Source organism: Lampetra fluviatilis, chromosome 52, assembly GCF_964198595.1.
Source record: "Lampetra fluviatilis chromosome 52, kcLamFluv1.1, whole genome shotgun sequence".
Lineage (NCBI taxonomy): Eukaryota > Metazoa > Chordata > Hyperoartia > Petromyzontiformes > Petromyzontidae > Lampetra > Lampetra fluviatilis.
The window spans coordinates 7241576-7257989 of NC_136326.1; the positions used below are offsets into that span (position 1 = coordinate 7241576).

Below are 16414 nucleotides of genomic sequence, written 5' to 3' on the forward strand. Positions count from 1 at the left end.
AAGGCAGCTGGGCGTGGTGCTGGCCACACACCCCCTCGTGTGCCGTGCCGGCCTTCATAGGTGCTCGCGAACAGCACTTGCCCCAACAGTCTGTTAAGACACCTCCAATTAGCACGGTTGGCTACGTTGGATGCGACAGAAGTTCAACATACACACACGTACACACTCATGGCACGACGAGGGGATCTCTCTCTTGTGTGTGCGTGGGAGGACGTCAAACGCAGGTAATTGAATGATTGATGCCTTCCTGTTGCTACTCACATTAGCGGCAATGAATACCGCCGATGTGAAGCCCTGTGGAAAATCTCAGCTGGCCCGATTTCTCTTTGAGATGTACGCCACGCACGCGCGCGTTTGATTACTTAGCAAAGTTTGTATAAAATCGTAAAAACTAACTATTTATAAAATATAAATAGTCAGTTTTTATGATTTTAGTCATCAATTATTACCAATAACAAAGTTCATGGTAATAATTGTTTGCATGTTATGAAAGTTTATAATTTTTAGAAGCAAAATATTTAAAAAATATCAACATTGACAACTGAACAAAAATCATTGTGTTTTTGCCTGTGGTACCTGGCCTTAACGAATAATCTTAGCAGGTACATTAACAATACATGAAGGGTAAAGTTAGCACTTTAGATATCTTTACTGAACAAAAATAATGCAGAACCACCAGTACTTGCCTCACTTGCCAGTAGATGATCATGAGCAAACAAGCTGCTAGAAACAGAAGGAAAACAGAAAGCGCCAATCTATTCCAGACTTAACTAAGTCACTGACATTGAAGAACAAGCGCGAATAGATGCAAGAATATGTATGAAATACATGCCTTGGGGACAACATGCATTTTGTCAATTATTTATTGTCTTAATTAACAGCAGAGGTGTTGGAATGTTTTATTTGTAACGTCCGGGCAAATAGGCGTGATTGCGAGGGGTGCAAAAACAGGTTTCCTGCGAGAAAAATTAAACAGCCGCTCATTTGGAAAGGTTATCATGTATTCGTTTACAACTGTTGGTGTAACACATAAAATGGCACCATTTAAGTTTTTGCACCTTGGGTGGTGCCGATATGTGCTCTGTCCCAAGGACGAATCAACTCGCTGTACTTCAGAATTAAGTTTAATCACTTCTGGGCCTCTGTGAATTGCTCCGTCTCTTTGTAAGCCTGTGAATCTCGATGTGAGTCGCTGGGTCTCTGTGTGAGCCTGTGGGTCTCTATATCAGTCTGTGGGTCTCTATGTGAGTATAAGGGACTCTGTGTGAGTCTATGGGTCTCTATGTGAGTCAATGGGTCTCTATTTGAGCCTATGGGTCTCTATGTGAGTATAAGGGTCTCTTATGTCAATACATGAGTCTCTTTGTTAGTATATGAGTCCCAATGTAAGTCTATTAGTCTATATGTGAGTGTGGGTCTCTATGTGAGTATATGGATCTCTATGTGAGTCTATGAGTCACTTTATGAGTCTTTGGGACTTTATGTGAGTCTATGGTCCCTATGTGAGTATGGGTCTTTGTGTGAGTCTATGGGTCTCTATGCGAGTTTGTGAGTCTTTGTGTGAGTCTATGGGTCTCTATGGGAGTCGATTAACCTTTGTGTGAGTCTATGGGTCTCTATGTGAGTCATTGTTGACTGGACTGAGACCATCTCACTGCCCTTGAGAACCCGGTACAATCGCAGGAAGCGGCTGAAACCAGGATTTGAAGCCAGGATTCTCAGGGGCACCGGCTCAGCACTCACCCACCTGCCCCTTCTGAGTGTGGATTTTCCAAACACGACCACATAATCAACGGCGAGTGATCCCTGAACCCAGTTCAATACTCCATTAACCCAATTTTAGACTTGGCAGCCCTTTAATTAGTGGAAGCCCACCACCAGGACCATCGCTGCGCACTACTACCATCACGACTAGCAGTAGCCCTTTATTGGTGGAATCCCACCACCTGTACTATCATTACCCACTACTACCATCCCCTCTAGCAGCAGCAACCTCCACCATCAACACTGTGAGTGTATAAAGCGAGGTGCAGTGATTACCTGGCAGCCCTTTAATTGGTGGAAAGCCACCACCAGCGCCGTCGTTGCCCACTACTACCATCACTTACATTAACATTTGCTGCCCCGCCCATGCTGCTGACACGTGGGCTATGCCCATGTTAAACCTTTACCTGGCAGCCATTTAATTGGTGGAAACCCACCACCAATGCCGCCATTGCCCATCACTCACATTAACATTAGCGGCCCCGCCCATGCTGCTGACACGTTGGGCTACGCCCATTTTAAACCTTTATAAACAGTTTGCCTTTAGAGGCTAACCCCCTTTTCCTGATGACGACCGCTTGTGTTGCGATCGAAACGTCGTGTTTTTTTTTATTATTGTATTATTACATTTTATTCACTTCGTTATAAATTTTCAATCTACGTGACTTTACCGAAACAACCAAAGAATATCCATTATCCCAGTCCAGTGATCCCTGAACCCCGTTCAGTGATCACTCGCCGCGTAGAGGCCGCCAACGGCACTGCAGGGTCTCTTCGGCACCTCCCAGGCGGCGGAGGCGGGAAGTGGTGGGGGTGGCGGCAGGGGTGGTGGGAGCGTCTTGGGGAGGGCATGCGCCTGGCCTGGCCGAGATGTCAAGAGTCGTTGTTTTACTTTCCCTTTTGTTTATTTCCTCTTTCATTCCAAACTTAAATCGCTCGTCCCTTGAGCTGCTGTCATCGTCGTTGATGTTGTTATTAATGTTGTTGTTGATGCTCTTGATGTTGTTGATGCTCTTGATGTTGGATTATCAGACAGCCTCCCACTGACATGTATAGACGGGCACGGTTCTGGTGACAATTATATGAACCACTCCTGGGCCTCTTCCCTCGGTCGACTCAGCCTAAAATGAGCACTTGGTACGACGTGTAAACATCAGCACTTACGTGGCCGCGCGTGGTGCTGCTCGCCACCCGCTCACCTCGTGTGCCCGGCCTTCGTAGGTGATACGCGCTAACAGCACTTGCCCTAACAGTTCGTTAAGGCTATATGGGGTATCTTTGTTCTAGTGGAGGCGGGGGGGGAGACACAGCGGGACTCCCTCTCTCATGGTCCAGATCACTAGAAAAATAATAATGATCCCCCCACACACCCTCCACCAACCCCCACCATCTCCTCCTCCCTCCACGGTGGCCGTCGCCCATCAACTGCGGATTGAAAATATTTTCTCGCTCACAATTGCCAACGCGGCGTTTTGTTGCCCACGGAGGTGTTTGATTAGCGACGTAACGGTCGCGATCAGCACTGGCAGCTGAGTCCGTGCGTGGGTCGCAATAGGAACACGCGGCTCAGATAAGTAGCGGCTCTGCCCAGGAGGTCGTGGGGGTCACGCTGTGATCAACGTGGCCGGCTGTCTCTCTCGGGCGAGACTCGAATAGCGACACAGCCTCGACACACTGAAGGTCCACTCGTATCGGATCAGACTCACGAGAGATACCGTGACCCCACGTTACACGCAGACAATTTACCATGACCCCAGGTTACACACAGACACACAGTCACTTCACTGTAACCCCGCGTTACACACAGTCACACAGTCACTTCACCACGTTACACACAGACACACAGACACACAGTCACTTCACTGTGACCCCACGTTACACATAGACACTTCACCGTGACCCCACGTTACACACAGACACACAGTCACTTCATCGTGACCCAACGTTACACACAGACACACAGTCACTTCACCGTGACCCCACGTTACACATACAGACACACAGTCACTTCACCGTGACCTCACGTTACACACAGACACACAGTCACTTCACCGTGACCCCACGTTACACAAAGTCACACAGTCACTTCACTGGTGACCCCACGTTACACAAAGTCACACAGTCACTCCACTGTGACCCCACGTTACACAAAGTCAAACAGTCACTTCACTGGTGACCCCACGTTACACACAGACACACAGTCACTTCACCGTGACCCCACGTTACACACAGACACACAGTCACTCCACTGTGACCCCACGTTACACAAAGTCACACAGTCACTTCACTGGTGACCCCACGTTACACAAAGTCACACAGTCACTCCACTGTGACCCCACGTTACACAAAGTCAAACAGTCACTTCACTGGTGACCCCACGTTACACACAGACACACAGTCACTTCACCATGACCCCACGTTACACACAGTCACTTCACTGGTGACCCCACGTTACACACACACAGACAAACAGTCACTCCACCGTGACCCCACATTACACACAGACACACAGTCACTTCACCGTGACTCCACGTGACACACAGTCACTCCACCGTGACCCCACGTTACACACAGACACACAGTCACTTCACCGTGACTCCACGTGACACACAGACACTTCACCGTGACCCCACGTTACACACAGACACACAGTCACTTCACCGTGACCCCACGTTACACACACACACACACAGACACTTCACTGTGACCCCACGTGACACACAGACACACAGTCACTCCACCGTGACCCCACGTTACACACAGACACTTCACCGTGACCCCACGTTACACACAGCCACTTCACCATGACCCCATGTTACACACAGACACACAGTCACTTCACCGTGACCCCACGTTTCACACAGACACTTCACCATGACCCCACGTTACACACAGACACACAGTCACTTCACCGTGACCCCACGTTACACACAGACACTTCACCATGACCCCACGTTACACACAGACACAGTCACTTCACCGTGACCCCACGTTACACACAGACACACAGTCACTTCACTGTGACCCCACGTGACACACAGACACACAGTCACTCCACCGTGACCCCACGTTACACACAGACACACAGTCAATCCACCGTGACCCCACGTTACACACAGACACACAGTCACTTCACTGTGACCCCACGTTACACACAGACACACAGTCACTTCACCGTGACCCCACGTTACACACAGACACTTCACTGTGACCCCACGGTACACACAGACACACAGTCACTTCACCGTGACCCCACGTTACACACAGTCACTTCACCGTGACCCCACGTTACACACAGTCACTTCACTGTGACCCCACATTACACACAGACACACAGTCACTTCACCGTGACCCCACGTTACACACAGACACACAGTCACTTCACCGTGACCCCACGTTACACACAGTCACTTCACCGTGACCCCACGTTACACACATTCACTTCACCGTGACCCCACGTTACACACAGTCACTTCACCGTGACCCCACGTTACACACAGTCACTTCACCGTGACCCCACGTTACACACAGTCACTTCACTGTGACCCCACGTCACACACAGACACTTCACTGTGACCCCACGTTACACACAGACACAGTCACTTCACCGTGACCCCACGTTACACACAGACACTTCACCGTGACCCCACGTTACACACAGACACTTCACCGTGACCCCACGTTACACACAGACACTTCACCGTGACCCCACGTTACACACATACACTTCACCGTGACCCCACGTTACACACAGACACTTCACCGTGACCCCACGTTACACACAGACACTTCACCGTGACCCCACGTTACACACAGACACTTCACCGTGACCCCACGTTACACACAGACACTTCACCGTGACCCCACGTTACACACAGACACTTCACCGTGACCCCACGTTACACACAGACACTTCACCGTGACCCCACGTTACACACAGACACACAGTCAAATTCGGAATGCGGCGGTGGCCGGACTGCGCCGAACAAAGCGGTCGACAGATGCTGCGCACAAATTAATCTGTCCGGGGGTGCCGGGGAGAAAGGGGGGGGGGACGGCGGAGTTTTTATGGGAGGGGGGGGCGAGCAGAAGGCATTGGGGACGATGTCCCCCTTTGATGGAGAATTCTGTGGAGATGTGAGCGGAACATCCACATAGCTCGCCGCGATCCTTCTCGCCGGACGCCTGCCCCCCCCCCCCCCCCCAATGCAGGCAGATGGGATACCCCCCCCCCCCACTCCCACCCCCGCCCCCTAACGCGGGGCCAGAGGCAGAGAAGGGAACCGAGCAGCCAGCGACAATCTGGCAGCTCGTGTCCCTAGCCGACCCAGCCCCATTATCACCGAAGACAAACATCCACCGCCAACACCACCCCCGGAGTCTGTGGGGGCAGTGGCTGCTCGCGAGTAGCACCTCGTGGGAGGGCGGTGCATGGGACAGCGTCACGTGGCCGTCCGCCGCCGTCTTCCGTCGGCGGCTCGCCCCGTTCGAAGCCGCCCGTGGACCGGTTACCGATATTCGTCACCGATGTTGGGGCCCCGAGTGAAAGTCGAGTGTGGGATGACGGCCGGGTTCGTGACGCAGTGCGCTGACCACTGCGACGACACTCCGCACACGCGCGCGCGCGCACGGATGCACACGTGTTCGACGTGAATCTGTGAATGGATAAGTGTACCGACAAAGATAAAGATCCCCCGAATAGCCTCAACAGACTGTAGGGGCAAGTGCTGTTAGCGAGCACCTATGAAGGCCGGGACGGCACACGAGGGGGTGGGTGGCCAGCACCACGCCCGACCGCCTTTGTCTCCCCAGTGGCGATGTTTACACACCGCACCTGGTGCTCATTTGAGGCTGAGTCGACCCAGGACCGGTTCGGACAATCGTCATCGGTGTTGGCCGTGAGCGGGAATCGAACTCGGGTCGCCGGGTTCATAGCGCAGTGTAGCGCTCACCACTACACCACCGCTCGCCACAAGTGTGTACCAACAAAGATCCCCCGTATAGCCTTAACAGACTGTAGGGGCAAGTGCTGTTAGCGAGAACCAACACACACCAGCACACCGGCATTACATGACAGGTGACACACAGGCACACGACAACCAATAACAGCCGCCGTTCACCGCTAAGTGAGTGCCAGGTTAGGTGCACTTTGAGGATATTGCGTGGAGCGTGGAAAGTTGCCAGGAGGTCACAGGTCAGCCCCAAGGTGTAATGAGTCGACTGCCTGTGATTAACTTAACAGATTCACCACCTGTGCACCCCACTGTGCCAAGATGAAGATCCCCCGGATAGCCTCGAGCAGACAATTGGGGCAAGTGCTGTTGGCGACTTTGCAGCACCTCACGAAGGCCGGAATGGCACACGAGAGGGGGGAGGGTGGCACAACGCCATGCCCTGAGCCACCTTTGTCTCCCCAGTGCTGATATTTACACACCGCACCAAGTACTATGTTTTGCTTGGCGAAACCCATAGAGCAGGTTCACATATTTCCCACTATGCTCATAGTTTTTTTGGGTAAAGTCACGTATGTAGAAATAAAATAAAATTTAAATAAATAAAATTAAAATAAATCACGACGTTTCGAGCGCGACACACAAGCGCGCTCATCATCAGGTAGAAATGGGGGTGAAACACGTAGCGAGGGAACACACAGGGGGACACCACGTGCATAGCGCATAGAGAGCGGCAGTCACGAAAGCTTCAATCCTAGAATATTCCCCACTGTTTATCACTTGGAAGTGGGAATCGAACCTGAGCCATCAATTATGCAGCAGAGTGGGTTAACCACTGCGCCACCGCTCTCCAACAACACACACAGACGTACACAACCCACACCAAAAATGGACACATGAAAAGTTTTTTTCACAACTATCACCACGAGTTTGCGGCGGTAATACCTGTGTGTGAGGAGCGGTAGTGTAGCGGCTAGCACGCCGCGCTACGAACCTGGCGACCCGAGTTCCATTCCCACTCACGGCCAACACCAGTGACGACTATTTAAACTGGTACTGGGGCCTACCCTCGGTCAACTCCTCCTCAAATTAGTACTTGGTACGGTGTGTAAAAAAAAACATCAAATATCGCCACTGGGGAGACAAAGGCGGCCGGGCGTGTTTATAGCCACCCACACCCCTGATGTACCGTTCTGGCCTTCGTAGGTGCTCGCTAACAGCACTTGCCCCTACAGCCTGTTACAGGCTACACGGGGGATCTTTGTTTTCTTTGCCTTGTGTTTCTGCGAATTGCGTCGCTAACCCGTTTTCTCGTTCTGCTCAATTCGCAGCATGATATACACGCTCATCGCTAACGTATAGAGAGGAGAGGAGAGAGAGGAGGGAGAGGAGAGAGACAACGACTGGACGTCCGGATGAATACGAAGAGACATTTTTTTTAAAACAAAAGAGAACAGCAAAGACCACTGGACAACGAAGACTGGGAGTTGTTTTTTGCGGTCTTATTTTTTTTGTATTCCCGGAGAAGACTGCTGCTGCTGCTGCTGGTCGTCGTGTCTCTCTCTCGCTCGCTCGCCCTCTCTCTTCTAAAACAAAACCTCTGAACGGTGGATTCAGCATCTGCCGCTCAACTGGCGGAGGAGTCTCATCCACTGGGGGTGTGGGGTAGCCACGTGGTGGTGGTGGTGGTGGGAGGCTGGCGGGGACGACTTCTCAAGCGACGGCGAAACTTCACTTTTGTGCGTGGGTATCAATCGGCAGCGAGGAGTGGCGAACGGTGGCGGTGAACACGACGGAGCTCATCTGAACCCCCCCCACCACCACCGCCGCCGCGTTCCGAAGGCGCGCGGAGGAGCCGAGGGATGGGGGGGGGGCAGGGGAGAGCCTCTTCGTCCGCATCCTGGGAAAGAGGAAAAAAATATTTTACAAACTTACGCTGCTTCGTGTGTATCATGGCTCGCTCTGGCTTTTTTTTTTGATCGCGGGAAGATTCTGAAATGAATTATGTTCTTTAATTTTTTAGCCGCGCAAACTGGCGCAGAAAAACTCTTTTCCAATGACTTCGCGATTGATGGGTTTGGTTTTATTTCATGGGTTTTTTGTGTGTGTGTGTCTGTGAGCAGAAGAATAACGGGAGGATTTTTTTCAGATAATGCCCGATGGTGGAAACTCTCTGGAGATGTGTAATGAGCGATGTGACGTGACCTCAGTTAGTTTTGAATTCGCGATGGAGATTTAAATTCGCCGGTGGAAAGGAGATTTAGAAAGAGCGATGGGACGGGAACTCTGTTGGTTTTGAATTCGCGATGGAGATTTAAATTCGCCGGTGGGAAGGAGATTTGGAATTAGCGATGTGGGGGAACCTCTGGACATTGGAATTAGCAACAACAACAAAAACACAATGTGGAATATTTCGATTTAAAGCTTTCGTGACTGCAGGGATTCATCTTCTTGGTTCTTTCGGCAAAGTCACGTAGAAGTGAAGTAATAAAATAATAAAAATAAAACATAATTAAATAATTCTCACGACGTTTCGGCCACAACGCAAGCAGCAGCGTTGTGGCCGAAACGTCGTGAGAATTATTTAATTATTTTTATTTTTATTATTTTATTACTTCACTTCTACGTGACTTTACCGAAAGAACCAAGAAGACAATGTGGAATCTCACAAACAAAATGCTTTCCTGGCACCCCATGACCCCCTTCCAGACGAACGTGGCATCTCCGTCGTGTCGCGGGTCTCAGTTCTCAGAATCGTCCGTGCGATGGGAAATCCGCGCGCGGGTGTTCGACGGTTATCCGCTCGACATGATGATCTTTTGTTACTTTCTCAAACGACGGGAGATATTTGTCTTCGGGGTTTATATATGTACACAAATCCATCGTCCCGTTTCCTACTGGCGTATACACAAGTGTTAACGTGCAACGGCTCTCGCCTGCTATTTTATAGGCTTTGTAATTTTTTTTAAAAACAAGGCGTGGTTGCCAGATCTACAAACTCCGATGCTGCTGCTGCTGCCTTGCCACGGCGCGTGTATCGGTGTTGTAGCCCCGCGGGTTTCGTCCGTCCGTGTTAGCAGGGGCACGGGTGGGGAGGGCTTGGGAGGGTAGGAGGTGGTGTTGGTGGTGGAATCCACGGCGATTGTGACGACGCAACGCGTTCCCAAAGGATTCCGAACGCCAACACTCTCTGCGAATGATGGGGAGGGGTGGGGAGGGGTGGGGAGGGGAGGGGAATCCCCGAAACCCTGAACCACAAACGCGATCGCCGTCGTCGCCGTTACGACAGGGAAGGGGACGCGCGCTGGGTTGGTAACGAATGGAAATGACGGCACGCAAAGGTGACGAGTGGATGAGTGAGCGAGTGAGCGGGCGAATGGGTGAGAGCGCGTGGGTGGGTGGGTGAGTGGGTGAACGAGACGAGTGAATGGACGAATGAGAGAGTGTGTGAATGCATGAATGAGTGGGTGAGTATGTTAGAGAGTGGGTGAATGATAGAGAGAGTGGGTGAATGAGTGAGAGAGTGTGTGAATGCATGGATGGATGGATGAGTGAGTGAATGAGTGAGAGAGTGGGTGAATGCATGAGTGGGTGGGTAAGTTAGAGAGTGGGTGAATGAGTGAGAGAGTGGGTGAATGCATGAGTGGGTGGGTAAGTTAGAGAGTGGGTGAATGAGTGAGAGAGTGAGTGAATGCATGAGTGAGTGGGTAAGTTAGAGAGTGGGTGAATGAGTGAGAGAGTGGGTGAATCAGTTTTGTGAATGAGTGGGTGAGTGCGTGATAGAGTGAGCGAGTGGGTGAGTGAATGTGTACTGCTGCTCACGAACAGCGGCTACCAAGCACGACTCTTGCGCGCAAGTCATGTGACCACTGCACCCGCATCTGTACTGTACAATGCGCTCAGCCTTGCCTAGACCACCAACTCAAGAGATTCAACAACACGCAAAGGTGTGCCGCTTTCGCAGCAGCAAAGCACGGCTCCTATCTCCACACCTCGCACGCGTGTCATGTGACCACCAGACTACGCGTGGAATGTTATCAGCCTTGTCTAGACCACCAGCACCTGAAGAGTTCAACACGGGGGCGAGGGAGGGGCGGGGGGGGGCTTTACTCGTTCAGGCCACCAACTCTAATCGAGTTGAACGCGTGCAACACGTGACCGCATTATTGAGCAACAATTCGACCACGCTCTTTTGAGATGGTGGTTTCGGCAAGGCTGGGAGCATTGTGCGTGCAGCGTGATGGATGTGCATGTATGGTGGACTTCTTTCGCACCGTACGTAGCCAGCCAACGGAGGTGCAGGGGAAGGACAGCAGGCGAACGGACGGGAGTCGCGCGCCCTGCTGCTGATGATCCATGGCCAAGCCTCTGCGTGCTGCTCAATCTTATTCAAAAATGCGACGCATCTTTACGGTGAAATCAGCACCAAGCGTCCCGCAAATCACGTGACTTCTGTGTGGGCCCCCCCCCCCCCCGCCCTATTTAAACATACGCCGCTGCGAGACCCTGATGCAGCCGCTCCCTCCCGATCATCTCGTGACCCGTAAACTCCCGAGTTTTGTTCGATCCTTTTCCGTTATTTCCCTGCCTCGTTCCCCAATCTTCTTCGACCGCTTCCCTTTTCTCTGCCACTTTTTTTTGGGTGGGGGGGGGTCTTCTTTTCTCCCCCCCCCTCTTCCCTACATCATCATCATCATCACATCCCTTGACTCTTTACTCCTCTTTTGCCCCGGTAGAGTAACAACAACAACAACAACAAACGACAATAATAACAACAACAACAACAACGACGACAGCAAACAGTTGATCGCGCAAAATCACGTGGATTTTGTTTGCGTGGCGTCGAAATGCGGACGGTGACGCAAAGCCACGGGGGCATGGAGCCAACGTCACGGATGGCCGCGGGAGGCAGGGGAAGGGATTCTAGAGGGGCTTCAGCCACAGAGAGAGAGAGGAGAAGAGATCGCACGATGTTGAGCCAGGGGGCATGGAGCAGAGGTCGCAACCGTGTACCCGATACCCGTACCCTACCCGATCCCCGGCTACACGTACCCGGCCGGGTACGGGTAGGGTACCCGTTTGCGACCCTGGTGCGGCCGGGTACGGGTACGGGTAGGCCGTGAGTCACTGGTGAGTCACCGTTTGTCACTCATTTCCCAACGTCTTGTCTCTTCTCACAATTCAAGTTCCTAGAATCAACCCACCCGCGCCTGCAACATGGCTTCATCCCAGAGGTCGCAATCAGGTACCCGATACCCGTACCCTACCCGTACCCGGCCGGGTACGGGTAGGGTACGGCTACGGCCGGGTACGGATACGGGTACCCGTTTGCGACCCTGGTGCGGCCGGGTACGGGTACGGGTCAGGAATCAAACCCCGTTTGCGACCTCTGGCATGGAGCCAACAGCACGAACGACTGCGGGAGGCGGGGGGGAGGGAGCTCCAGATGGGAGGGGAGGGAGCAGAGGAGACGTTTTTGAGCGAGCGACCTCCAAACCTGACAGTTCGCTCCACGTGCCGGGCGCAGTAGAAACATGCAATTCCCGACGAAGCTGCCCGGCGCGTCGAGCGAAACGTCGGACGCCGTGTCGAGACAACGCGTAGCGGGCACAACGCGAGAAGCACATCGGAGAGAGAGGGGTGGTGGGGTGGTTACATAAAGCAAAGCATTAAACAAAAAACGAAATGATGAACGAAGCAAAGTGCCGACTACACCGAGCATCTTCTTGTTTCCTCTGATTGTAAAAAAATTAACCCGTAAAAACTAAGTTTTTCACTATAAATAATTTATATGTGTGACGGCTAGAGTCCTCTCGTCCTCTGGCTTGAGATGGCTGCCACCTATGGGTCAGATGATTGCCTGTCACCATTAAGCAATTGGTAATTAAATATAAAACAAAATTCCTAAAAGTGTAAAGTTATGGAAAAAAATTTTCACGAAAATGTATTGTCACGCACAACGAGTCTGTGTGGAAAATGTCAGCTCGATTGGATCACGGGAAGTGGGTTTCAAAAACGACCGAAAGATTTGCACGGTCGTAAGCGCACAAGCAAGCAAGCAAGTGAACTTAATATAAAGGATTTCAAAAAAGAGAGAGCTACACTCTGCAGCAGCAGCAGCAGCGACATCGGCGGTTGGGTTCACCTGAGTTGGAGACAGCCCACGGGGCTTGGAGGTTGGGGGGGGTAGGAGCGGTTGTCGGGTGAGGAGGCGATCTCAGCACTGACCCAGCCAGCAGCTACAGCAGCAGCCCAGAGGAGGGAGAGGAGGGAGAGTGGGGGAGAGGGGGGAGTGTGGTTTGGGGGAAACCCCTGGAAAGTGTCAACCACGCTCCAAATTTCCGCGGCGCTGATTTGATCCTTGGGGGAAACGCGTGGGCTGAGAGCGCACACACACACATACACGCAGGCACACACACATACACGCAGGCACACACACACACATACACGAAGGCACACACACAGATACACGCAGGCACACACACACGCAAGCACACACACACGAGGCACACACACACGAGGCACACACACGCAGGCACACACACGCAGGCACACACACACACGAGCACACATCCATACACACGGTGCACACACACACACGTGAGGCACACATACACACGGAGCACACACACACACACGGGGCACACACACATGCACACGGCAACACACACAGGCCTACACACACACACGGGCGCAAATACATGCACAAACAAAGACAAAGATCCCCCGTATAGCCTGTAACAGACTGTAGGGGCAAGTGCTGTTAGCGAGCACCTACGAAGGCCGGCACGGCACACGAGAGGGTGGGTGGCCGAAATCACGCCCGGCCGCCTTTGTCTCCCTAGTGGCGATGTGTACACACCGCACCAGGCACTCATTTGAGGCTGAGTCGACCTACAAACACACACAGGCACACACACACACACCGGCGTACACACACGACATTTAGCAGGCGCTCCACACGAGGGAATGCGAGCCCAAGCAACACTCCTGGCCGCCTTTGTCTCCCAAACACTGACGTTTACTACGCGCCAGACACTCATTTGAGGCTGAGTCGACCTAGGCGAGGCCCACCAGCACCGGTTTAGATATCCCGCCTCTGTTAGTGGTCGCGAGCGGGTCGCCGGGTTTGCAGCGCAGCGCGCTAACCATTGCGCCACCGCTCCCCACAACACGACCGCTTTAAACACGTGCTGAGCCCCGTGGGGGAGCGGTGGTGCAGCGGTTAGCGCGCTGCGCTAGGAACCCGGTGACCCGAGTTCGATTCCCGCTCACGGCCAACACCAGTGACGATTATCTGAACCGGTCCTGGGCCTCCTCCCCTTGGGTCGACTCAGCCTCAAATGAGCACCCGGTGCGGTGCGTAGAATCATCGCCACTGGGGAGACAAAGGCGGCCGGGCGTGGTGCGCCGTGCCGGTCTTCATAGGTGCTGCTCGCTAACAGCACTTGCCCCAACAGTCTGTTAATGCGATAGGGGGGATCTTTGTCTTTGCACCACGCTACGCGCACTCACGCACACGCTGCTCCTCCGCATGCGTTTTTTAAAATGTTTGTTTTCACAATTCCGTGCAGATTCCCCCACCAGCGCCGCGCCACGCCACGCAAAACTCTCGCGGTGCATCGTGAGACCCTCCGTGTTTGGAGAAGGGGCCGCGGAAGCGGATATCACAGAGCTAGTCCCGATAGCAGAGGGCAGCACTCTCCCCGCCTGTTGCTGGGAAGGGGGCGTTTTTCGTCACGTGACGCTCAAACCCCGATTATTTTCACTCGACAAGCGAGGAAGCCGCCATCGAACAGAGACGCTGGTCATCGCATCTCGTGGCGCTGTCAGATGCGCTTCTGCGGCCGTCTGGAACGCTCTTCCTTCCGAGATTAGCAAGCCGCTGGGAGCTACGCACTTTGAAATCATCGTCCAAATTGACAAACTCATTGCTGTAGAACAGGAAGCAGAGGTCGCAAACGGGTTTTGATTCCTTACCCGTACCCGTACTCGGCCGCACCAGGGTTGCAAACGGGTACCCGTACCCTACCCGATACCCGGCTACCCGTACCCGGCCGGGTATCGTGTAGGGTACGGGTACCCGATTGCGACCTCTGGGATGAAGCCATGTTGAAGGCGCGGGTGGGTTGATTCTAGGAACTTGAATTGTGAGAAGAGACAAGACGATGGGAAATGAGTGACAAACGGTTACTCACCAGTGACTCACGGCCTACCCGTACCCGGCCGTACCAGGTCGCAAACGGGTACCCGTACCCGGCCGGGTACGGGTAGCCGGGTATCGGGTAGGGTACGGGTATCGGGTACCCGGTTGCGACCTCTGACAGGAAGTCAAGTGGCGACCCCCGTGACAATTGAAATCGTCCGTGCATTATAGCTTTTATTATTTATTTCCTTGTCATCCATTCGGTACAATTACAACACAGTCCCCGAATTGCGTGAGTTTCTGTGAGGGTTCGCTGGCTCTCTGCGTAATCCTATGAGGCGCCGTGTCGTTCTCTACGCGAGTCTATGGATCTCAATGCGAGTCTATGGCTCTCTGTGTGAGCCTGTAGATCGCTGTGTAAGTCTATGGGTCTCTATGCGAGTCTATTGGTCTCTATGCGAGTCTATGTGTCTCTGTGTGAGTCTATAGGTCCCCGTGTGGTCCTCTTCACTAGTCTATGGGTCTCGATGCGAGTGTGTGGGTCTCTATGTGAGTCTATGGGTCTCTGTGTGAGTCTATGGGTCTCGATGCGAGTCTATGTGTCTCTTTGTGAGTCTATGTGTCTCTGTGTGAGTCTATTGCTCTCTTCGTGAACCTATAGGTCCCCGTGTGGTCATCTTCACAAGTCTATAGGTCTCTATGTAAGTCTATGGGTCTCTGTGCGAGTCTATGGGTGTCTATGCGAGTCTATGGGTCTCTATGACAGTCTATGGGTCTCTATGCGAGTCTATGGGTCTCTATGTACGTCTATTGATCTCTATGTGAGTCTATGGGTCTCTATGCGAGTCTATGGGTGTCTATCCGAGTCTATGGCTCTCTATGCGAGTCTATGGGTCTCTGTGTGAGCCTATTAATCTCTATACGAGTATATGGGTCTCTGTGTGAGTCTATAGGTCTCTATGTACGTCTATTGGTCTCTGTTTGAGTCTATGGGTCTCTATGCGGGTCTATGGGTCTCTGTGTGAGCCTATTAGTCTCTATGTAAGTCTATTGGTCTCTGTGTGAGTATATGGGTCTCTATCCGAGTCTATGGGTCTCTATGCGAGTCTATGGGTCTCTATGTAAGTCTATTGGTCTCTGTGTGAGTCTATGGGTCTCTATCCGAGTCTATGGGTCTCTATGCGGGTCTATGGGTCTCTATGCGGGTCTATGAGTCTCTGTGTGAGTCTATGGTGAGCCTATCAGTCGCTATGCGAGTCTATGGGTCTCTGTGTGAGTCTATGAGTTTCTATGTGAATCTACGGGTCTCTGTGTGATTCTATGGGTCTCCGTGTGAGTCTATGGGTCTCTGTGTGAGTCTATGGGTCTCCGTGTGAGTCTATGGGTCTCTGTGTACATCTATGAATCACTTAATTAATTATATATAGTGATGGTGTTGCGTTGGCGTGCACGCACAACAACAAGAACAACATTAATAGACTCGTCAGCAGCACTGTGGCTTTACAAACATTTGTATATGTATAATCGGCGACGTTTCGACCAAAGGTCCTTC

General features: G+C 52.3%; 1 protein-coding gene across 1 annotated transcript in view; it reads left to right on the plus strand.

The window, feature by feature from the left end:
- LOC144949121 (protein cornichon homolog 1-like) overlaps positions 1-9115 on the plus strand; it is a 131016-nt gene extending 121901 nt beyond the window's left edge. Inside the window, exon 6 of the mRNA XM_078878976.1 lies at positions 8048-9115. Within this exon, the coding sequence (XP_078735102.1) occupies positions 8048-8078 (31 nt within the window). The 3' untranslated portion in view covers positions 8079-9115. The remainder of the gene's footprint in view (positions 1-8047) is intronic.
- Positions 9116-16414: the final 7299 nt, after the last annotated feature.